This window comes from Synchiropus splendidus, chromosome 3 (genome assembly GCF_027744825.2).
Source record: "Synchiropus splendidus isolate RoL2022-P1 chromosome 3, RoL_Sspl_1.0, whole genome shotgun sequence".
Classification (NCBI taxonomy): domain Eukaryota; kingdom Metazoa; phylum Chordata; class Actinopteri; order Syngnathiformes; family Callionymidae; genus Synchiropus; species Synchiropus splendidus.
The window spans coordinates 19,917,691-19,942,435 of NC_071336.1; the positions used below are offsets into that span (position 1 = coordinate 19,917,691).

The 24,745-nt window shown below is 39.1% G+C and overlaps 1 protein-coding gene across 1 annotated transcript; it reads left to right on the forward strand.

Moving 5' to 3' along the window:
• The first annotated feature begins 226 nt into the window (after window positions 1–226).
• ube3c (ubiquitin protein ligase E3C) lies at window positions 227–24,294 on the forward strand. The gene is made up of 24 exons (XM_053860690.1): window positions 227–366; window positions 823–933; window positions 1,359–1,412; window positions 1,692–1,766; window positions 2,012–2,146; window positions 2,527–2,642; window positions 2,755–2,912; window positions 3,010–3,163; window positions 4,221–4,441; window positions 4,526–4,680; window positions 5,124–5,311; window positions 7,999–8,085; window positions 8,181–8,338; window positions 8,919–9,145; window positions 12,053–12,157; window positions 12,577–12,664; window positions 13,451–13,548; window positions 14,265–14,397; window positions 15,228–15,475; window positions 17,885–18,097; window positions 20,062–20,250; window positions 20,319–20,385; window positions 21,151–21,281; window positions 23,398–24,294. The coding sequence occupies exons 2-24, from the start codon at window positions 868–870 to the stop codon at window positions 23,566–23,568; spliced, it is 3,237 nt and encodes a 1,078-aa protein (XP_053716665.1). The 5' UTR covers window positions 227–366; window positions 823–867; the 3' UTR covers window positions 23,569–24,294.
• The last annotated feature ends 451 nt before the right edge of the window (window positions 24,295–24,745 follow it).

Consider the following 24,745-nt stretch of genomic DNA (forward strand, 5'->3'; position numbering starts at 1 on the left):
AATAATAATAACACTAATAACTGGTGAAACTATGGTAATACTAATACTAATGCTAATGCTAATGCTAATGCTAATAATACCAATAATAGGGTCTCTTTCTTAAAAGCGGAAAAGTGAGAGATTATGAGTTGCTTCTTGGTTCTCCTCTTCGAGCTCGGGGGCGGGCCAGTCTTCAATATTGAATGTTGAGTGACGTGTCTTTTGTCCAATCAGCAAGTCCGTTGTACAGGAAGCGGAATCAGTTAACTTGACTGTTCTCTGTTGTTTTGACTTTTGGAGAGGAGAGGAGAATTCGGTTTCACGTTTGGATTTAAGTAAAATCACCTAGTATTTTTGTGTATTGACGACACGTTTAACAATTCTAAGGTAATCGATTGTATAATTTGTTGACTTGATGGATGAATAGTAATAGGTTAGCCTGTCTAACTGCTACGCTTACCTGCTAACAAGCTACAGTGCTAACATCAATAAAATGTTCACTCTCTTGCTGTTCGGAGCGATTTAAGTCTAACGGCATATATAAACACAGTCTTAAGTATGATGTCTGTTGTTGTAACCACGTACAAACAGTGAAAGGCAGTGCTTGGTGGCTGACATTTGCTGAGTCATAAGCTAGCTAATACAACCGGCAAGCTAACCATTGTTACTAACAAAATGAAGCTAATACGCGTTGTCGTATATTCCTGTTATAAAGGAACACATGGTATTTAAGAGTACTTTACACCCGTGGTTATATTCGTAGATTAGCAATCGCTGTTTTGTTATGTCGTCAGTACTTTTTGAGTCTCATTACAATGCGTTTTATTTTACTTTGACTTTCAGACTTCAGTGTCTTGTTCCAAACCAGTCAATGGGAAGGATCTGAAAATGTTCAGCTTTGAAGGAGAGTTCAAGACAAGACCCAAGGTGTCACTTGGAGGAGCAAGTAAAAAGGTCAGTAGATATCATTGCGTCATGAACTGCGAGTGAAATGTATAAAAACACGCAAGTAAATGAGACTGTTCTCATAAGCAAGCTATTATCATTAATGTAGAATATCACAAATATTTTCTACAAGCCATGGGCTGTAGAAATGCCTGCACAATCACCCAGAGATTGAGTTGAAGATCAAAATGTGATCAGTTGTATTGCGTGACCAGAGACAAGCTTAAATTAAATCTCATTTATGCACATCAGCTCTTTTGCTTATTGTGGCTTCATTGTCAATGAAAGTTCAGAGTCATTGAAAGAGTGTCTGGAACATCCACCTATATCACATGTAAGAACCAGTATAATGTGAATCAAGGTCTATAAGGAAAACTTAACAGTGCCTAATTCCTTATGAAGAAGCTTCTCTTTCTTTCTCTGCCATTTCTCAGGAGGAGAAAGCTTCTCTTCTGCACCGCACACAAGAAGAAAGACGAAAAAGAGAGGTAATGAAAACTGTATTCACTATAGTTCTCTGAATGTGGATTTTGATTATTTGTAAAGCCAGTAATTGAAAGTTAATGTTATGACAGTTATGACATTGTTCCTGTATGGAAATGCAATAACAATCTCCATATTGTTGGACAGTTTTGTCCGTCTACAAACATTGAAGATCAATTATTTCTTGAAATCACAGACTGAATGTTTTACTAATAAGTACATATTCACCCTGGACTAAATTTAATATCCGACAATGAACTTTTTTTTTTTTTTTTACTACACAGGATGAAAGGAAACGTCTCAAGAATGCCATCATTATCCAGTCGTACGTTCGGGGTTACCAAGACTTGAAACGACAGGTGTGTTTTGTTGAAACATTTAAAATTGATGGAATGCTTCTGAATTCATCTTTGCATGTAGTGTTTTAGTGTAATAGTTGTTTATTCTAGGATGATGCTACAAAAGGTTAAGATGTTAAAGGTATTATTTTTGTGCTTGCGTCATTGCTGTGAGGATTTTTAAGAACAGCCAACTACATAAATGAAAACTCTAAAACCAAAGCAATGTGTGTTTATTGAGGTCACATCTTTCCTTTTTTTCTTAGTACTCCTTGCAAAGGGCAAAGTTTGATGAGGGGGTCAGCCAAGCCAGTCAACACGTTTTGGATGGTCCAGCCCTTAGTCTCTTATCAAGGCAACTTATATTTTTCTACAGACAGAGTGTGGATACATATCGATTGGTAAGAATAAATGAATATCTACTGCACAGGCCAATGGTTTGGACACACCTCTCATCGTTTTCTTAATTTTCATGACTATTTATATTTTAGCTTATCACTGATGGCATCAAAGATTTGAATGAACACATATTGAATTATGTAAGTCAGTCAAGCAAATGGTGGCGACTTTCATTTATCTAAACTATAAAACATATCTTGAGTTGTTCAGCATTTGATGTCTTCAATATGTATCTATAATGTAGTAAGTAGTAAAAATAAAGAAAAAAAACCCGCTGAATCAGGTGTGTTCAAACTCTTTGTCTGTACTTGTGTGGTTCAGGACACATAACTGTCAAAAATGTGTGCATTTACTTAAATATTGTCATTCTCTGTTTTTGAAGATATGGCTATGTCAGAACATGGTGAAATACAATAGCCAGTTTGTGAAGCTCCTGGTTGGGCCACAGAGACAGACATGCATGTTTCAAATCCGAAGGATCTTGGGATTTTGCTGCAGGTAAAGAGCAGCTCAGTGAAAGATACAAGAATTTGCTGCTCATGCAATACACAAAGTAAGGTTGCAGAGGGGTCAATAACCCTGAATGTCTTTTCTTTGCTCTGTACTATAGGCTTCTGCAGAACTGCAATGATGACAGCTTCAATATTGCAGTTCCTTTGCGGATGGTAGAAATATTTTCTTCGGAGAAGACGTATCTTCCTTTTATTTCAGATACAAACAATGTAGCGTCACTACTTGAGCAGATTTTGCACTACGTGGTACAGAAAGGTACGTTCACAGGTTCCTTTTTTCTGTAATTTTTTTTTCATATATAACCCATTTATTGTTTCAGTTCTGTTTTGAGTTTACTGATTTTGTTTTATAGGTTACTACAGGTCGTTGTATGTTATGGTGAATCACAGACTCCCTTCGAGTTTGGAGTACACAGATGCACCCTCTATTCCTATGGCCAACACTTTGTTGGAGAACATCCTCAAACCTTTGCACTTTACCTACTCCTCCTGCACAAAAGGCGCAAGGTATGGCTGTCGTGCAAACTTGAAGAATGTGATATCTTTTTTGTTTCTTTACATACTTATTGTTTGTGTATTTCTTGTCCGATTGAACCTTTTGATGGATTAGCAGGGAGTACCAACTCCCTGCTTAGCTCTTATATTAGACCCACATGGAAATGCACATTTTGTTATCTGATCACTTTCTGTGTTGGTTACATAAAAGTGCTCTGTGAAGATGGAGTCATTTCTGCCATCCATTGCAATTCACTGAAAACAATAGAAAATTATATACGACATCTGCCCGGACTTAGAGACACTCTATTGCTCTAGCAACAAATAAGAGTCACCCACTGAACTACTGCCAATCCTTAGAGACATGAGTGAGTGGAACAAGTGTTTCTGATGTTTCAAGTGTTCTGAGCCACTGTGGTCACCTGATTCATGCTCCATTTGACACCAAATTCACAAGTTCCATAACTTCTTGTTATCTTGTGGTTTTTGCAGTCTCCCCACATTTACATACCGTAGATACATTGCAATGTATGTTTTCTATGACATGAGCTGTGTAGTGTTTTGTAACAGTTATTAGTTATTGATCTATCAAAAAAAGAGATTTCCAAAATAAATTAAGGTAAGTCCACATTCCGAATATATGCAATATGGTGTTGGGGAAAATTTAAAGAAACATTAATTTAACACATTTGTAGTTGCATCTAAATCAGTGTGCATGCAGTAATTGCTCTACTGACCAATTTACAGCTGGCTGTAAAAGTTTCCCTGACTTTCCTGCTGCTAAATAACCGAATATCAGGATATTTACACTCTGTTTGGGATTTTCAAACACCTGTTTTTTACTTCCACGGGCTGAAGCAACTTGTGTACACAGTGACTGACAGCTAATTATCTGAGTCGGCTCACCAGATGTGGGTTGAACAAAGCAACGTTGTTTGGGAAGACAATATTGAATTGCTCAATGAACAGAAACAGCTCAAGAGGAGATCATAAAATCTATGTCTCTGTGTTACTATCTCTATTTATGCTATTGTATTTATTTATCTTGTGTATGTTTTTATTTCTTTAGGCAGTTTGTATTCGCAGCTTTCACTGAGGAGTTCATCTCGGCGCCGTTCACAGATCAGATCTTTCATTTTTTTATTCCGGCGCTGTCGGACCCACATCTTTCATTCCCATTTGAGGCCTTCCTGAGCTCCCTCCAAACCACCATTGGCGCCTCTTCAGTTGCACAAAGTCAGGCACCATGGCTCTTTTACTTTGTCCTCTCTGTTGGAGAGAACTGTCTAGGTACATTGCACTTATTCTTTTGCATTCTCGGGTATTCTTACTGTGTGTTTCAACACAACTGATCTTGAGCATGTGTGTTTATAGGCTCACTGTCAGAGGAAGGTCTGCTGTTGTACCTGCATGCTTTGCAATCATTGTTACCAATGCTGCCAGTGTCTGAGAGCAGCAGTAGAACTGAGGTGGGCAGCGACTCAGAAGATGAAGATGACATCACTGATATTCAGCCACCAAACATGCAGGTAAACCACATTTATATATTTACAGGTATAAAATGTTTTAAAACCACTAACATAGGCGAATCACACTACGTAATGGTAAAGTGAACATTCTGTCGTATTCATTGTAATAAATCATAAATCTAGCACCAAACACAATCCACAGAACACTAAAATTCAGTGAATTATGAAGAAGATATTGACATTGTAGCAACTAAATTGTTGATCTAATTCTCTTTTAGTAATCTTGTGCACCTTTTTCCCCTGCATTTGTCTTCCATGTGCCATTATCAGATAATCTTTAAGATCAAACGTTTTGTATATTCCTGTGAATATATATATAGACTATTTTTGACACCACATCTTTCACGTAATGCCAAATGTTTTAGTCATTATCTGAAGCATCTTTGGTTGTGACAGTGAGACACCATTCATCACTGTTGATGATGTGTTATTTGTTTTTAAAGGAAGACCGACGTATTTCTGTACAGCTTGTGACAGAAGAATGTGTCCGAAAACTGGACACCAAACAGCAAACCAACACTCTTCTTCACTTGGTTTGGAGGGATTCGGCCAGTGAAGAAGTGTTCACCATGATGGCGTCTATTTGCCACACACTCATGGTTCAGCATCGTCTCATGGTGCCAAAGGTCAGGTAGGTGGAGTTCAAAAACCTTTTCAGCCAATGACTACAAGAAAATGTGATTTGTTTTGTCTTAAGATTATTCTCGATTGTTCACCCATCCATCGATAAAGAAAAATGTGTTTGTGCATTGTAAGCAGTAATGTAAATAACAGTCAAGCAAGGCAGGCAGTTATCTGTGGCCGGCACCCATCTGCGTTTACTACCGGCAAAGGAAGCGGGGACGTCAGGGAAACTGTCAGCTCGGGATGTAGACAATTACCCCTGCTCAGGTTGATTACATTAGGCCCATGATGTCAAGAGGTGCTGTGTAGGGGGAGGTGGATGCTGCATTGACTGACGTTGTGTTATCTGAGAGTACTCTTAATTGACAGTCAACTTGGTACAGCTAATTATAAGTAAAAGCCATTTGATTTGTAAGTGTGGTTCGGGTTATCAGTATGTACGGAGGAAAATAACAAACGTTACATTTGGTTATCAGTTTTGCTACCGGTGGTGTTTAGATCTTGACAGTGGTCTGCTTGAAACTAGCGCTTCTGTATTTGAGTGCTGTACAGCTTGTAATTGTGCTATCAAATGTTTGATGAGAATTTCAAAGAATTTAAAGTATACTCCCTAATCCCTTTAATTTTACTGCATCCTCCTTCCCCACGCTTTTACCATAAATCCTGCCCTTCGTCTTCCATCATTATTGGATATCTGTACAAAATAATTAGCTCACTGAGAAAGATTAATTACGGTTGGAGTGGACGGGATAGCTTTACAAGAGGCTAAGGGGAGCAAATTGCATCCTGGCCTGATTTACGATCCTTATAGCAAAAAAAAAAGAGGCTTGCCAGTTGTACAGCCAACAAAGCACACCACGTTTTTTTTTTTTTTAATAAATAAGTAAAATCTTCCATAAAGCTGCACTCAAGCTTTTCATTAGATTTCATTGTAAAAGCAAAATGGCTGTTTTTAGTCATTATTTATTTTATCATTTAGTTATTATGGTATGTTTGATTGTTGACATTAAATATTTGATAGTTTGAACAAATATCGCCATTGGCCTTTACGTCGATAAATGTACGCAGATGTGGTGTCGTGCTTCTTTTATTTTGAATGTAAATTCTAGTCGTCCTAAGATTGTGAAATAAAATTGTATTTGGGTATCCAATATGAGCTGCACCAGACTGAATACTTTAAATTCTTCACATATATGCTTTTGTTACTGTAGAATGAAACGTTCCGAGTATGATTCATCAAGCTGTGTTTCACACGTACACACACAATGACACGCACACGCGCACACACACACGTACGCACACACACACGTACGCACACACACACACACACACACACACACACACACACGCACACGCACACGTACGTAGCCCCTGTGACGCCCTGACTTTGTTTATTAGCAGTTCATTCCATGATTGAAATGGGGGTTTGTGTTCTTCTGAGCCGTAAATCAGCATCTCTGCTGGCATTTAGTGCTTTGTTTCCCATTTCAATCAAACACCCACGTCACTTGTTATGAGTCCTCAGCACTCCTACTAACTTCTCTGCCGAGTCTTGTATCACTGACAGATGGTACGCTATGCCTCTGCCATTTTTCAAGTTGTACTGAGGATTGTCTGCCGCATTGTCCTCAAGAGTCATATCAATTTTGGAGACCTCTGAATGGGATTTTGTAGATTATAGCATGAATTTTAATTTTAACATTGACACTGAGAAACAAGTAAAAAAAATGTTTTTCAGTTTTTCTCGCTCAGTTGTCACAACATGATTGTATTTATTTGTATTCTCTAAACTTGTTTATAGAACAGTAGTAACATTGATGCTTTTCAATCCCCACTAATTATCACACTACTCCAGATTGTACTTCAGAACATTCATTGGTTTGTTTTGTGAACCTGTTGTTGTAATAGAGATTGAAACTGATTTTTAGTTAATTTGTCCCTTCATTTACAGTTATCTTGCACTTTAGGGACATTTTGTACTCAAATTTTAGAACGTATTAAGACGAGAAGCCCTCTTCATGTTGACACTACAACCCAGACAAGAGCCTTTTGTGTTCAGGGGAATGTTATTTTGTCTTTTCGCTTACTTACTACATTATTGTCGCCTGCACTCACCCTCTGTGTGAAAGGCTGAGCAATTTAGGAGCATACACAAACATACACTCTTGAACAAAGAGCTGCTTCACACCTCGGTGCCACAGTCAGTTGAGAGCAAAGCAACTAAAACGAGGTATGCAAGCCCTCCTCTGTGTTATCATGTAATTCACTGTGGTGTGGAAACATGCTGGTGCTGAGCGGTCACAGACTGGTCTTCCCTACCTCCTGTGTCCTCCATTGTCTCGATCCTGGCTATTAAGTTAAATGGGGCTCCAGCAGGAAGCTGGAGAGCTGTTTATGACCCGAGCAGGGTACCATCGCCCGCAACTAGTTTACTAATGGACGGTGCCCCACCTAAATAAAGCTTAATGGCTCATTTAATCGCTTTTCAGTCTTCACTAGGAATTAAAGGCTCAGGAAAATTCCATGAAGAAAATGTTAGTTTATGTGCTCCACCTCTCTTAAAAGTTGCCAATAGTTTGGCTAGTAATTTTATTGTTCTAATACATAGGTTTTTTCATGTCATTGTAGTATGCTGTCTATTTGAATGCAATTTTGTTGGAAGCATAACAAAATAGTTTCTTTGTTCCTATGCAGGCTTCTTTATAGTTTAGCTTTCAACGCTCGCTTTCTGAAGCACCTATGGTACTTGATAACATCTATGACAACAAAAATGATCACAGGGTGAGTTTTTTTGCAACTAATAAAAATTTGAGAAAACATTTGAACATTAAATTTTAAATTGTGCTCCTTCCTGTCATTATCCTCTATCTCTCTAGGTCCATGGTACCGCTGCTGCAGCTGATCTCTAGAGGCTCTCCTATGTCATTTGAAGACTCCAACCGCATCATTCCACTCTTCTATCTCTTCAGCTCGCTCTTCAGCCACTCGCTTATCTCAGTGCATGACAGCGAGTTTTTTGGTAGTGAAATTGATGGTAGGGGGGTTCATCAAATACATCAATATGATTTCCTTTCCTTATTCATGTCTCTGTAGTTATGACAAGAAATGAAGTGTATCTTTCTGGATAGTGAAGCAGTAAGTAGTTGGCCACATCCATTTTAGCAACTGATGTGCTCTACCATCCATTACATCACCTGAAAGTAGTATGAGTTATTTCACTCTAGATGTTAATTTGGGGAACAAGAAATCATTGAATGATCATGAAGTGCAGTTCGTGATGATCATGAAGTCAATTAAGTACTTGCAGATCAGACAAGTTATTCCCAAAAAAGATCTACACATCATACATAATATTTAAACATCAAGATGGTTGTGTTAATGTTGTGTTTAAGTGCAGCCAAAAAGGATCCCAACTATCACCTCTAAAAGAGTACATCCTCCTCTGCACTTGATTATCCATCTATTAGCTTCAATCTCCTTTCTTAAGTGTCCTTATAAAAATAATATATTGTCATTGTGGCTTGTTTTCAGCAGCACTGCACTCTCAGGCTGCCAGATAAATGTGAAAATCAATATTTGCTATAGACGCTTGAATTCATTCTCGCCCTCAACAGGTCAGACACAGTCCTCCATGATGCCCTTCACACTGTCCGAGCTGGTGACACTGTCTCGCTGTCTGCGAGACGCGTGCCTCGGAATTATCAAGCTGGCATATCCCGAAACAAAAGCAGAACATCGAGAGGAGTACATGGCTGCCTTTCGCAGTGTTGGCGTGAAAACCAACAATGAAGTACAGCAGCGTATTCAAGCTGAGCAGAAACGCTGGGTACAGTTGTTCAAGGTAAGGCAGCTGCACACTGCTCCAAAATATATTGGAACTGTGGTGTGCCAGCTCTGTCCCAAAAGGTGGTTCAGTGATGAGTTTTTTTTTTTTTTTTAAAGCATGACTTGAAGCAAAGTCGTTGTCAAAGGAACACAACACAACTTGAGTATATTTTTGATTTGTGACTTCAATTCCTTCCCAATAACTAATGATGATGATGATGATGATGATTAAATTATATAGGAAATAGAAAAGCTTCTCTTTTTAATTTAATGGGCTGTTTTAATATCTACACAAGTTTGTACATTTTTTTTCATGATTGTTTTTGTTATATAAAATTGCCCCTTTTATACATTGCCTCATTTACTCTTCGATTCGTCATCTTAGGCTCAACAAATCACAGTACCATGTGCCATGTGCCGTGCCATGGAAACGGTTTGTTACATGTCTCCTTGCAATTGATAGACTTGCCCAGTTATTGAATGACATTGAGGAGCTTTTGACCTAATGACCTTATTTAAGGTGGAATTTATCTAACCCTAACCCTGCACCAAGCCAAGTACATACAAGGTGTGTAGATTAAAATGTGAAAGGTGTACTATCAACCTAGTTAATCAAAATTATGACGGAGCTGAAGTCAAAATGTTTGCATCTGTTTATTATAAAATTATTCAAATGAATACAAAACAAGTGTTCTAAGTCACGTAAAAGTGCATTAATATTAATTTAAAATGATCAAAATTCCTTTTATTTTCTCGCCTTATTTTTCAACACCCTCATTGTGCCTCCTTTCTGCCAGAAATATTTGAGAATTAAATTGAAACTGGCTCTCAATTCATTAGCAGTTAGCAGCATTCTCTTTGCTGGTGAAAATCAAGCATGCATGCATGAACTGATAAAGACAGTGTGCCCCGTGTGATGCTGCACATCTGCTGGATATTTACCCAGACAAATAAGGCAGTATACATCAACCAGATTCTCCCTGGCTCTTTTTCTTGTTTCAGCCTTCCCTCTTCGCTTCTTATTCTAAAGTAGTCCATCAGTCCTTCCACGGTCAAAGAAGGGAGAATTAAGAAGTCAACAATCCTGTTCCGAGAAAAGCCACGTTGGAAATTTTCATAAAAGATTTGTTCGAAGGCCTTTTGTCAGCTAAAACGACCCATTAAAGAAGTGGGGAGCAGGGAAAACGCATTTTCCAAATTGAACAGAAGGATTTACTGTCAGTTTAACGCTGCTGACCCCTAACACGTTAATGTTTGCTTCGTGTCACCTGCTGTCCCTCCCCATCTTTTATCACCTCTATTGTCGAGCTATCTATTTAATTGAAAGAAGTTAATTGAATGAAAATGATCAACTAAGCTTGTATTAATATTGCTAATGGAACTTTCTTCTTGGCCATGTTTAGAGAAGGGTGTCATGCCGGAGTTTTGGAAAGGCCCATTAAGGCTTGCACTTAACCCGATGGGCTAATTAAGGAATGCTTATTCATTCGTGGAGTCAGGGGGTAGGTCTGCTCCAAACCCATCGCTACACTCTTTTTACAACATTTTGCACTTGCCATTATTACGGACTCCCGTTGCCTTTCAGTGACTGGCTAGTATTGATCGTGGTTCTATGAAAATGGCGTGCTTTAGGGAAGAAGTGTTCGATTGAAACAATCCTGGCTGAATATATTACTGCCAACAAACGAGTGAAACTATAACACCAGGCGTTACTGGTCACTTAACAAATCTTTACGCAATGACATGTGTGTAGTTATTTAGCAGATGTCTGACAGTGGTGGGCCAGACAAGCCACTTCCATGTTGCCAAAACAAAGGATTAATGCTTTTTGCAATAAATGTGGATGGAAGGTAATTTAGATTTTACTGTTATGCTGCCTTAAGTCTTGTGAGAAAGGCTTAATGTGATGATATGATTTTTTTTATGTCAAATACTTGTTTAAAATATCCTGACCGTCAAATTCACTGCTGCTTTGGTGATCTAAAAATCGTTCCTTATCATCACTTGTCATGAAAATGACACCTGCAGTAGTGGGAGAGACACATCTATGCTGCGTAATGAGGGCTGTCTTTGATGATAATTCACATAAATTTAGCCTCCCTAGTGCAGTAATCAATATGTGAAGGTGCAGCAATAAAAACGACAATGCAACAATTGTTGACTATGAATCCATTACCTTCGTTTAATACCCAGAAAGCGCATAATCCAGAGCTGATTATTATCAGGAGTCAAGTCTCTCAGATCATAGTCTTAGTAGTCATAGTCATAGTCTTAGTAGTCTTTTGGGCAAATCATATCACAAGCAAGGAAGTGAACATGAACAAGAACCGAGAGAGAAGAGTTTGAAAACTGTTGGACAGACACCAGAGGAAAAAATATGATGGATCAGACAATACCAAACTGAACTGGCACACATGGAGATTCAGGAGATGGTGATATATATATATATATATATATATATATATATATATATATATATATATATATATATATATATATATATATATCATATGTATTTTATTTATAGGAAATTTCATCCTGCTGGCTGCAAGCAAATGCTTGCTCCTATTTCAGTAACGCTACCCTACATATATCGACTTTATTGCGCATATTTGTCATGGAGTAACAAACTATTCCTCAAAATCGTTATATACGCCACTGTATATTTGAATGAAGCATTAATTATGAGATTAAAATGTGTGCATGTGACATATTTATTATGACAATTCAGACCTGTAGCATTGTGAATAATTTATATAGGAAAAAAAACATTGATTACTGGACTTTGGTGAAGAAAGTATCCCCCATGCATTTCTTTGATAGTATGCCTTCAGTTGGTTAAGGCTTGCTTTTATATCGTGTGTAAAATATTGCCGCAGTGCATGATGTCTTTATGTATTATGTCTTTATGGTTCATCTTCAGGTGATCACTAACTTGGTGAAGATGGTGAAGGCTCGGGACATAAGACGGCCCTTCTGTCCCACAGGTCACTGGCTCTCGGGGGAGGTCAACATCCGAGCTGATAAGGTGTTTGAAAACTGTTGATCTGAATTTTTTTTTGATCATTCTTTGATTTACATAAGGACTAGATGATTGAATATTGTTTCCTTTCCCAGTGTGTTTTACGCCTTTTAATCTTAATTTTTTTTACAGCAATATTTTTAGTCCACCTTTTTTTGACTAAACAAAACCTCTTCTAGGATTTTCCAGGCCCGAAAATAACAATGACTTTCTATTGGTTAACATGTGCTCTGCTGGTGTGGAAGCAAAAAAAAAAGACTTAAGGCTTGTGGGAGACACATTATGGCTGGTGTGCATTGACTTATTTATGAAGTGTCTTCATGATTACATTTCAGACAAAATACAGAATACTATATTCGTATCAAAATTGAGTTATCAAGTCCAGTTCTAGCAGTAAACATCATTGCTCATTTGCTTTTCACCAGGTCACTCAGTTGTATGTTCCTTCTGCAAGACACGTATGGCGATCGCGAAGGATGGGCCGGATTGGACCTCTGCAGTCGACTCTTGATGGTAACTTGTATTTGATTTATTTATTTTAATTCTAGCTATACTTTTTATCAATGTACCTGACTTTGTTAATTTTATTTTTTACTCGTCACATAAGTTACCAAGTGTGATTTGAGTTCAAAATGACTGGAATTAGATATCCGAATGAAAATCACAGATCAGCTTTTTTGGTTCCTGTGAAAAAGTGGTGTGAAAACAAGCCGCTAACAATGTGCGTGTGATCTCTCTAATGTCACTCAAACGCTCTACAGGATAAATTCAATTAGTGTGAAAGTACCTGATGAACTCGGCCACATCTGCTGCTTGTGTTTGCCCGGCCTTTTCTCATTTCCTTAAATGGACAGGCCCGCTTCTGATGAACGAGCAACATATTGACTTCTCAGGGGCCATATTTCTCCGCAAAGATGGAAACCTGATGGGAAAATGCAGATCAGGTTGACTAATTGTGCAGAATAATTGAGCTGCAGTGGACACAGAGTGTTCATGGTGAAGTGCAGTAGCTATTGTTCCTATTTTTGTTTTTTCATTTCTTTTGACCAAGGAACGATAGAGCTTAGCAGTTAACTGTTGAATAATAATTTAAAATAAAATTTCAGCTTATTTGCATGAGAATACAAAAAAATATTGTTTATGTTCACATTAAAAATGAAATGTCAGCAACTATTGTTTTGTTTACACATACAGTTGAAAAATCACCACTCAACAACACAACAACAAAAGTCTTAATTTTCACGATACATCAAAACTGACAAACTGAAAAGTGATTGATTCTTTTGGGTTGTTGTACAGTTGGTCTTGAGCCACCTCAGCTGTCGGTGTCAGAAGAGAGGCATCTCGCCATCCTCACGGAGCTTCCTTTTGTAGTTCCTTTCGAAGAGCGAGTCAAGGTAGGAAAACGTAGTTCAATGTACAGAATATAGACTAAGAGCTATCATCTTGTATTCGTGTATACTTTCAAACAAATCTGCATTATTTATGTTGTCTTAAACCATTTTTTGCAGAAAACACAGCCCCATCTGTTCTCGGGTCAATTGATTTATTAAAGCTGCAAATCCATTATTTCTCTCTCAAAGTTTTTACACGGGTTAATAGGGATTCAATCGCTTTGTTGACTGTTAGTGTGAAACATAGACTGTTCAATTGCACACTGAAGTGAAGAGTGCATATGAATTAAAATGAAGTCTCTTAACATAAATAATGTGCATTAAATGACTTGTGTCCCTTCATGCTTCGTTTTAAAACAAACACTTCTTTCTAAATGTCTATGAAACTATGTATTTGTAACTGAAGACTGTTTTGCTACTTACTTAGTCACTCTGTTCGATATCCATTTGAAGCCATCAATGTTTTTATTTTTTAATTTTTTAATATCTTAATGTTTTGCACTGTGAACTACTAACTATGAACAACGGTTAATAATTTAGGGATGGTGATGGTGTGTGATTAAAAACAAATCCTATCAACACTAAATATATTTATTGTGTTTGTGTTAGTTAATTCAGTGTGAGGGACTTAATAAGCTTTATAACTTCCTGTATCATTTATACTCCTTGAGGAAATTGAGTGAAACTAACCCTTACTGAGAGTGATCTTTGCACCATAGATCTTCCAGAGGTTAATCTACGCTGACAAACGTGACGTGCAGGGAGATGGGCCATTCCCTAATGGCATCAATGTCACTATCAGACGCAACTACATCTATGAAGACGCCTATGATAAGCTGTCCCCTGAAAACGGTACTCTTTCCTCTACTTATTTTTGTCAGATTGAAATCTGCAGTTCAGTATTTGTATTGAATTTTTTTCATGTACGTGTGCTGGTCAGGTATAATAGATGTGAATGCAGCCTAATAAATGTGGCGAGTGTTACTAAAACTGCTGTTAAGCTCTTAATATGGCGAATCAAGGTTCAGGTTATCCTTTAAGCTGAAGGTTAGATACTCTCCTTGTGCAGAGTATTGGATTTCAGTAAAGCGTAATTGTACCTCAGATTATTATAATGGAACCCATAAAAGCTGAATCAATTATTTTAAGTCACCTCCCTTTGTGTTTGAATTTGAAAGGGTACCGTGGCTGGGCAATCTGATTAAAAAGAGTAGTAGGATACCCAGACTTAAGACATGATCTATATCATTTATGTGTCTATAAGTTATTGCTGCTCTGATTTATCACTATACATTAATTATTCTGAGAGACGACCTTTTACTGAATTTGTTTTGAATATCCTGCAGGTGAGGAAAACGCTTTCTTGCATTTTCTTTTTTAAAGACCTTGCCTTTTTTTTAACAGGTAGTACTACTATGCCACTCTTTGTGGTGGAAATTGTAGTTTTTTATCAGAAATGAAATCTGATGTTTGTGGTTTTTAATTTTTGTTGTGTCTTAATGAAAGAAATATCCAATTCCATATACACCTATTTTGTGTAAATTGAAATACAACTGAAATACAGTATTATCGATCAAGTACAGAATTTTCATCTGAAAGCTGCTGCAATTTATAAAATCACAACTATATATATATTTTTGGATGTTTTTAAGCATCAAATGGATTGTGCCTTCTTTCCATAGAACCTGACCTAAAGAAACGAATAAGAGTACATCTGCTGAACGCTCATGGTCTAGATGAAGCAGGAATTGATGGAGGCGGGATTTTCCGCGAGTTCCTCAACGAGCTTCTCAAGTCAGGCTTCAACCCTAACCAGGGCTTCTTTAAGACCACCAACGAGGGCCTACTGTACCCCAGCCCTGCTGCAGAGATGCTGGTTGGAGACTCCTTCACGAGACACTACTACTTTCTGGGTCGAATTCTCGGAAAAGTAAGTACGAAAACACAGAGTTATTCTAATTTTAAATACATTCTCTTTAGAGGAACTCCAGAAGTTACATTGTTACAATGACACGATTAGCTGATAAAGTCTGATTGCGGTTCTTTTGTTTCAAGACTTGACCTTGCTGTCTGTGTACGTATCGACTTTTTGCATTTGTTCCAAAAAAGTGACACTGTCCTGAAAAATAGCTGTCAATTAATACTTCAGAGGATTTTTGGACTGGTGTAAGAACTTGAACTTGGCTCTTGAGCAAGCCTTGGTTTTAATGAGGCCCCTCCTTAAGCTGTTGACTGAGTTGTTTTTCAGTCCATTCCTTCCTCCGATGGGACTATTTATTAGAGCCTAATGTTTTTAAATCATCCTTAATGCATGTGCTAGTGATTGTTTATCAAGGGGGGTGACTATCATCTCTTCCAGAGACGAATTACCTCATGACAAGCGGTCGGCGTTCAATTAGGGCTTCCATTAGCCGATGATTCCTACCTCTTGTTTGTGTAGTGATTGCATTTGACTGGCACTAAATCAGCCAAGCCCCACAGACAGGGCATAAATAAGCCTTCAAAGCATGTGGTAATAGCATTTTGATCTGTTTTACAGTCAAGAACACCAAAGTCTCTTCTTCCCTACTCCAAAGTGGCACAGGTCGACCCCTTTCCTCCCCTTGTCTCAGACCCCTCCTTTCCATCTCCATAATCTCTTCAAGTGAGAAATGGTCAATCAGCAGGTTCTGCTGCTCATCTTCTCCTCCTTCGATATTGTGCTCTTCATAGTCTGCTGCTAATGGTTCAGGCAATTAGGAAAGGGGAAATTAATTTGAATTTGACTTTCAATTAACCCTTTCTTAAGTTCCCTTTTCTCCATAAAAATGGACGTTTGAGTGGCCATTTAAGGGATATATTGATATTTGTTTAGTGCCGTTATTGCCAGGGATAAAAGGCGAGCCTTTATATGGATTGCGATTGCATCACCACTATGCACTATGCACGCTCTGGCTCAAAGGACACAGGAGATTAATAATGTTAATTAATGTCCGAGGCGTGCCATTGTTGTGGAGGTGATGTATTACTGGCAGGCATGGCCGCCAGAGGTACTCACTGAAATGGGATTGAACAACAGAATAGAGTCCAGCCCTAATCTTTCTTCCTCACTTGTCCACCTGGTTGACATGCAGAGATGCTTGAGTCGGAAATGTGGAAGTGTAAAGCGAGTTAGCGTACTCCCTTGTTTTATCCTTCATACTTTAATGGATGGAATCAAGTTTTGATGGAGGCTTATTTTTTTTTTGAAAGTCCCATCTTTCATGATGCTCATAAGCAGAGGTCCCTGTGCCTCGTTCACCTCTCATTAGAGCAAAATATCAAGTGTAATCAGAAGTGGCCTCTCTATTTGTTCCTCTTTGATACACTTATTTCCTTCCTTCATCGATCCGTCTCACAGTCCCCCCCTTTAGAGGTGTTCGTTGTTTGCACCCCTGATTGATGCTGATGCGTTTCTGAAGCATTATTACTTTATTGATTCCTAATGTTGTAAATTTAAGACTTTATTTGGCAGCTAACAGAATGCACCTGCAGTGTTGCTGGCATTTATTCCACCTGATGGTGCTGCGATCTGCTTTAATTGCGTTGCCACTGCACTCACTTATATTAAAAGGCCTGGGCTGTAATAATTAATTCATTCCTTCCAGAGTCATTTTGGCACAATTTCTGGCCATAAACAGCCATAAATAAAGTAAGTGGCATCGAGAAAAATAAGCCTGGAGGTTTTTTTTTCACTAATAGTTCGTGCTAGCTTTCCCCAGCAAGTATTATTGATAGGTTTCAAGGGGCTGACAAGCACATATGGCCTGAAATGAGCAGTAGCCACAAGAGAGATGCTAAGTGGATTATTTTGCATAAAAACGGACTATGTTTGAAGTTGTTCAATTAACCTGTGTTTAGAAAATAGCCATGATTTACGTGCGTCTGTATCAGCGAGTATGTGTGTGAGAGATAGAGAGCGTGAATGTGTGTTTAAGATGCATGCATTATGGAAATTCACTAGATTTATAATCCATTTAGCTGATGCAGTTAGGGTTTTAACGCTATCATTTATTAAGACCTCTGTATTCGGGCTCTTTTTCGTACCATTCCAGTACATTAGCTTTGGGTTTTATGACTCACCTGCCTGCTGGTGGTTCTTAATAGCAATAGAGGTCAAGGTGAGAATTGGTATTTATAAAGTTTGCAGGAAGTGAAAACAAAGCCTGCGTGATTTTAGGTGAATTGTGTCTTGTGTTGAGCTGTTGGTCATGCTGAAGGAGCCGTATTTACGGGTTGCATCACATCACCGTTCATATCAGGGGTGTTTCATTTGTCGTCTATTGCAATCTGTTTAATGAATGTTCATGTTCTGTCACAGGCGCTGTATGAGAACATGCTGGTGGAGTTGCCCTTCGCCAGCTTCTTCTTGTCCAAACTGTTGGGTACAAGTGCAGATGTAGACATTCACCATCTTGCCTCGTTGGACCCCGAGATGTACCGTAATCTCCTCTTCCTCAAGAGCTATGAGGGAGACGTAGAGGAACTGGGCCTCAACTTCACTGTGGTCAATAATGACCTGGGAGAAGCACAGGTATAGAGAAATTTGTGTGATGGTGAACTTTTGCCTTTGAATTGGTGGGAGCAATAGTGGGTGGTACTCTTGATGCTGATTGAATGTTGATTCTAAATTTCAGTGAAAATTTTTTTTGGCATTGGTTATTTACTAGCAATATATTGGGAAAGGAATAACTAAATAATTCTTACAAGGCACGGTTTCCGGCAGGATTTTTTGAAACCGTGGCTTTGAGATAATAATGGGAATTAACAGAACAGAATTTCTTTTTATTTTTGGGGAAAATACTGCATATGTCATTTCCGTTATTTGTAGTGTAAACGTTGCCTCTCATTCATGCCCCTCGTGTGGGTGTCTTCGCTGTGCCGTTAATAATTAATTTCTCTCTGATGCACGGCTTTTCAACTGGGGCCAAGATAAAGCATGATGCTTCAGTGACCCCCAGCTCTGCTGCAGTTGAGGCAGTCTGTCGACCACTTGACTATCGCTTACTGAAATGACACCTCTGATCATGCCTCGCTGGGGCTTTTAAGCATGTTGTCTTCAGAGCTCAACACCGTGAGACCACCTGCAGGATGAATATCTGGACCAAGGCAAGCACTCTACTGAGAGCCTATATTTGTTCAGGACCTAAACGGCTCCTATTAGCTCTTCTCAAACACCACCTGAAACGGTTGAGTTACAATGTAGCACTCCTGGCCGCAAATAGGGCATTGCAAACGCGATAGGGAAAACAATTTGTGAGAGATTAGGCACACACCCGGGAGCTGTCTGCCCTGCATTTGCCCTCTGCAGATAACCAAAGCAAGCAAGATAACGACAGTAATTCTCTTACATTAGCACATAATCAGAATCCGCTGCGGGGGTGAAAAAAGCGGGAAATGATTACCTGTCAGGGCAAAGTGAGTGGGACCACTTACATTAGAAGTTCAATCGCACTGTTTCAAATACCTTTGTGGAGATGTCAGGAGGTTTTTGCCGGACTACGTCAGTGGCCTTTATTGTTTATGTTGTAACTCTTGAATGTACCTAATATACAAGTACGGTAACATCCGACTTACGACCTGCTCGACAGACGTCCACCCGTACTTACGACCACGGCCAGCAGATTCTTTTTTTTTTTTTTCAATTCAATGTCTGGCAGCGCAGCATGTAGCTGCCAGCAATGCGTACGGCAATTATGGCAGCCAGCCGGCATCGCGTACTTGATATATAATAGTAGTCAATCGAAAAAGTTGCTTAAAAACGCAACAGATTGACATAGTGTATCCTATACAGTAGTACCTATAACCCTCGCGTCGGGCATTTTGAATGGCATTCGACTTATGTCCAATCTGACTTAGGACCTGTTGGTCGGAACCCATCCAGGTGGTAAGTTGGATGTTACGTGTGTATAATATGTAAATTATTGTGTGCTACACAACGTTTTGTTTTCTTTTCAAGGATTTTTTTCATCAGAATATTAAGTATATTATATTAGTATATTATATAAGTACAAGTGCAATGTCAATTATTTTGATTCTATGATAATTCCAGAGGCTCCAACAAATTTCACTGGAATCATCCAAGTCCCTAGAAGGAAAGAAAAAAACAGGAGGATAACAAGATTTTTTTTGTTGATTATGGATTCACTTATTGAAAATAAAAAAAAAGGATATCCTATGTGAGTCATACTTAGTTCTACTTTTGTAATGAAAGTTTGGCACGTTTGTTGTGTGCCCTTTTTCAATTTATGAATTTAAATTATTTACTCTCAAGTGCAGACAACCACATTGGAACATTTTGAAAGCAAAGAAGCTAAGTTCAATGTGTAACACCCAATTTCATTTATTTGTTCATCTTCAGAATAAAACTATCTTAACAAAATTCACTGTAATGTAATGTCTTTGCAGTGGCATACGTTTGATTAAGCAGACCAACCCATTGACAGGTGCTCAGAATAATGTCAATTAAAAAATAGCTTCCTGCTGTGGTTTATCCAGGTGGTCGAACTGAAGGTGGGAGGAAAGGACATTCCTGTCACGACAGCCAACCGGATTGCCTACATCCATCTTGTGGCTGACTACAGATTGAACAAGCAGATTCGACCTCACTGCCTGGCCTTCAGACAAGGCCTGGCGAATGTGGTGAACCTGGAGTGGCTGCGCATGTTCGACCAGCAGGAGATCCAGGTCATTAGAAATGGTCGTGAAACACTGCACTTGATCACGTGTACAAATATCTGATCTGCTCTCAACAGGTGCTGATATCTGGAGCTCATGTGCCAATTTGTCTGGATGACTTAAAAAAGTTCACCAACTACTCAGGTACTTGAAATGAGCGTCATACATTTGGGTGAAGCTTTTCATCACTTGAGTTTACCAAGGTGATCATGACATTACGCACCAGGACTGAACACACCTTGAAATTAATAGTCCATTTATGACTTCACGATTGAAGTCCCATCGGGTGTTAGGACAGAAATAATATCAAGGAAACAAGTATCACTAATTAATTCCAAGATGGGCAGCATATTCCTGAAAGATGGTGTGAGGGTCCGGTGAGTATCTTAGAGGAGACTCTCTTCCTCTGCTCTGGAGGATGTTTGGATGCTAGCGGGTCACCTAGTTTTCTGGCTATTGTTACGGCAGTAGTTATGCTGTGTTTGTTGGAATGGGTAGGTGTATTTCAATTAAACAGTGAGGCCTGGTTGAATATGGGCTTAAAGTTAAAAGTGATTCGATTTTGGTAGTATTCTCCCATTTCGTTTGGATTTACATACTGTACACACTCAGTCTCACTCATTCCTCTTTTCTTTGTGTCTCAAATGTCTCTAATGGGAAGACAGTAGTGCTTCTGCCATTGTAACGTTCAGAATATGTAACCTGAAATTAAGTGATACAATAAGTAAGACAATGACATTGCAATAAAAACAAAATCACATTGTGGGCCAAATGAGTGGTTTGGCAGAGGTCTGCAATGTAAATAAATGTACAGAGCACATGTTCTGTCTTTGTCCAAATTTGCTGATTTGGTTTTGGTATTTCTAAATACAGTATTGGATTTTTAAAATACATCTTTAATCCTACTAGGTGGCTACACAGCAACTCACCCAGTCATCCAGACCTTTTGGGAAGTCGTCGAAGGATTCACAGATGAGGAAAAACGAAAGCTGCTGAAATTCGTCACTAGCTGCTCCAGACCTCCACTTCTCGGCTTTAAGGTTCATTAGACTTCAGCTCCCCTTTTCACGTCTTTTCTTCTCTACTTCGCTGCTGACTATTTGTCATTACTAGTGTTAGTAGATTATCGATAATGCGTCGTTGTATAGTATTATAGTACTTTCTTAAAGTTGAAAGGAGTTTAATCTTATTATTAAATGATTCGATAAACAAGCATAATGGTAAATGAACACACAAACATAATCATCAAGTGCATTCTTGACTATGTTAAAGTACAACATATATTATGGTAGGTGAAATGGGTGTATATTTGTACTGTCAAAGAGTGACCACATGAAGAAAGAATGTTCTTACAACATTCGTCTCCAGCTGCAGAAATTCAGAGAGCATCTATAGCTTTTCAAAAATCTTAAGTGTGAAATCAAAAATCTCTTTTTGGATATGTGCAATGCGTTTGGTATGCAAGTAGTGTGAGTAATATTGACCCAGACTTTGAAAGTTTTCACGTCCACATCCTGTGTTTTAGTTGCGAACACGTCTTTATGTGAAATAAAGTGTGGGTATGTTTGAACTCAGTCTGGGCAAATATTACCATTCAGTTCTCAGTAGCAGGTTGAACTTTTGACTGGCCCTCACAAGAGAACTTTTTGTTGCTTTCTGGCTTAGAGAGCAAACAACCAGGCTTTTCTTTTCTGTTTATCCACTGGTTATGAGTCATTATGGGCTGCTTTCCGGAATGATGTCGCAGTCCAAAGCAGCTACAGTGCTTGAATAGATTGAGGGAAATCCTCTCCACTTTCAGGATGGAAATAAAAATACAGAGAGTGTGTTGTGGGCCGTTTAAAGAGTTTTCTTTTGGTCTAACTATGTAATCATCTTATGATTGGTTCTCTTGTAGTTTATTGCTGCCATTAGTGAAAACCTGATGAAAAAAGCCTCTAAAGTTCTTGGCATCACTTTCTCCTTATGTTTAAGAGTGGCAACGCCTCCTCCTTTAATCAATTTGACTTTGGCCGGCCGGTAGATGATTCCTTCCTCCCACTAGTCTCTTCCCTGCGCTGGACAGGGCGATAATTCGTGGGGGGGTGCGGCCTCTGACCCACCTCTCAGCTTGCGCCAGCTAAGCCGTAATGAGCTGTCTTGAAACAGCCCAGGATTCATTAGAGGAGAAATAGCACTGTCAGGAGAAGCCGTTTAAAAAAGATGATGGAAACTCTTTTTTTTCTAAAATGATAGCCGCACTAATGACACTTTCTCAATAAGCAACGATAGTTTAATACGGTAATTGTCAGAAAAATGGGGTCATTACAGCGAAGCCCCCGAAGAGCCATTTAATCGAGCTGATGTGGCTGTAGATGCTAACTTAAAATAGCAGGAAGGAAATCAGGTGGATGAACTCCTGATGGAAACGGTCACCGTCTGCAGATGAGGCGGTCTCATCACCAGGAGGCTTGATTTAAAAAAGAATCCTGATAGACAACATTAAAATAGCCAAGGGTCAAATTGTGGCCAGTTTCCAATCCAGTTCCTCTCAGCCACCGGCTTATTTCTTAAATTTATACTTCCCCCGTATTAGCTTCACCGCTAATGTCGCTCTTTCCACATTCATCCTCTCGTAGGATTTGACATTTATTGCTTAATGGTGGATTGCTTTGGACACTGCGATCATCTCACCGTGCGCCGAATCACTGCTTCTTCATCTAGCTTGAATTGTCTCGTGTTTTCAAGAGGTTAGATTGAATGAAATTGTTATTAATCTTATAGGTGAGAAGAGTGAATCTTTCCACACAAAATCCAGTTCATGGATGGAGCAACAGTAAGACATATCACGTACTGAGAAGTAGTTGAAGTGCGTTTCAAAGAGAAGGTGTGCATAAAATGGGTAAAGCGGGCCAAAGCCAGGTTTCGCTTTGTGGTTTGTTATTGGTCTGCCGATAGCAGTGATTCATATATCATAGTTGGTTTATGTTTTACAGCTGAGTGAAGCACCATGACATATTCATGTTCGACTCTTAGATCTGGACAACAGTTCTCGCAGTGTTCAGGGTTTGGTGTAAACTCTACACTCTACATTTCTTTCATTTAGAAGTCATTATCAGTCAAATTCTCGCTTGGGTTGTTGCATGTGAAATGACACGTACGATCCCATGTGTGCAGGAGCTCTACCCAGCATTCTGCATCCACAACGGCGGTTCGGATCTGGACCGACTACCTACAGCCAGCACCTGCATGAACCTGCTGAAGCTGCCAGAATTCTGCGATGAGAACCAGATGAGGAACAAACTCCTGTATGCCATCGAGTCTGCTGCTGGGTTCGAACTCAGCTGAGGAGGGTGACGGCGTCTCCTCCCACATCTTCGGACATGGTGGGGGAAACTAGGAAGACGACAAGGGCAAATAAAGCACTGATTTAGTGTGTTCGTGTGTGCGCGCGCCATGCTGAGTAATGGAGTGAGAAGCCTTTTTTTTAATGATTTTAAGTGAGTATTTAAATGTGGAATCCTTTTTCAGATAAATAATTATGTATGCTGAAATTGAGACCTAATTGTTTGTCATCGCACATACTTGGGCAGTTGTTTTCACCAAAGACTCAGTGGCAACATTCTACGGTGATGAAATATGAATGACCGACTGACGGGATGAAAGGCACAGTAATGTATTTCTAAGGTGACTCTGAAAATCGTATTTTAATAATCTCAATCACTAATACAAAAGTGCGCAAATGCCATCCTTTGTGTTGATATGTTGTTTTGTTGCTAGATGAGTTGGAAGTATTAGATGTGTGAATATGTACATGTTTACAACTTTGTACAGGTTTCTTTCTTCTTCTTCCTGTTTGAGGTTTAATGCCTAGTTTGCTCCAGGAGGCTACATGCTGGTGGTATTAAATGAAGCGTTTAGAAACAGGGTGGAGAAGGAACCTATGGCAACAATAAACACACTTTTCTTTTTGCATTTTTTTCCATTTGTAATTTACAGTAATGACTGAGACATAAAATGGTGCTTTGTGGGAAGATCTCCTCCTAAGTTTTATGGCCTCTGACATATAATTAAAGAAACATCCAGTTAAGAAACACTGAGCAGAACTATTCTGGCCTTGAAATGCATTATCGGGCTGAGCACAAATTAAGATTGTGTGCGTTTGTCATAAATCCACCTGCCCTCTGGTGCGGCACGGAGCGGGCCGAGCGAAGAATATCCATCGCTTTTTGGAACGAGTCCATGTCCCCATCCTCCTCGGTGCAACGGCCAACCTCTTCTCTGAAACCTTCATATCTGCTGGGCCAGGGAACTCGGAGTCGTAATTGGGTCTTAAAAACCGGACTTGTCATTGAAATGAGGGATTCATCTCAATTAGTATGAGATTTATTTAAGACTATTACCTGGTGATTGATGATAACTGACAAACTTAATGCAGGACGTTATGAATCATCCTCACTGCATAATAATTGGCGGCCTCTTTACGGGTCTCGAACGTGCCACACTAACGTGCCCAGCCCTTGTT

Excerpts from the sequence above, each read along its gene's own strand:
- ube3c (XM_053860690.1), top strand. The coding sequence starts at position 868 with ATGTTCAGCTTTGAAGGAGAGTTCAAGACAAGACCCAAGGTGTCACTT. Across the intron at positions 2,643-2,754 it reads ATCTTGGGATTTTGCTGCAG|GCTTCTGCAGAACTGCAATG; the intron begins GTAAAGAGCAGC and ends TCTGTACTATAG. Across the intron at positions 12,158-12,576 it reads TCAACATCCGAGCTGATAAG|GTCACTCAGTTGTATGTTCC; the intron begins GTGTTTGAAAAC and ends GCTTTTCACCAG.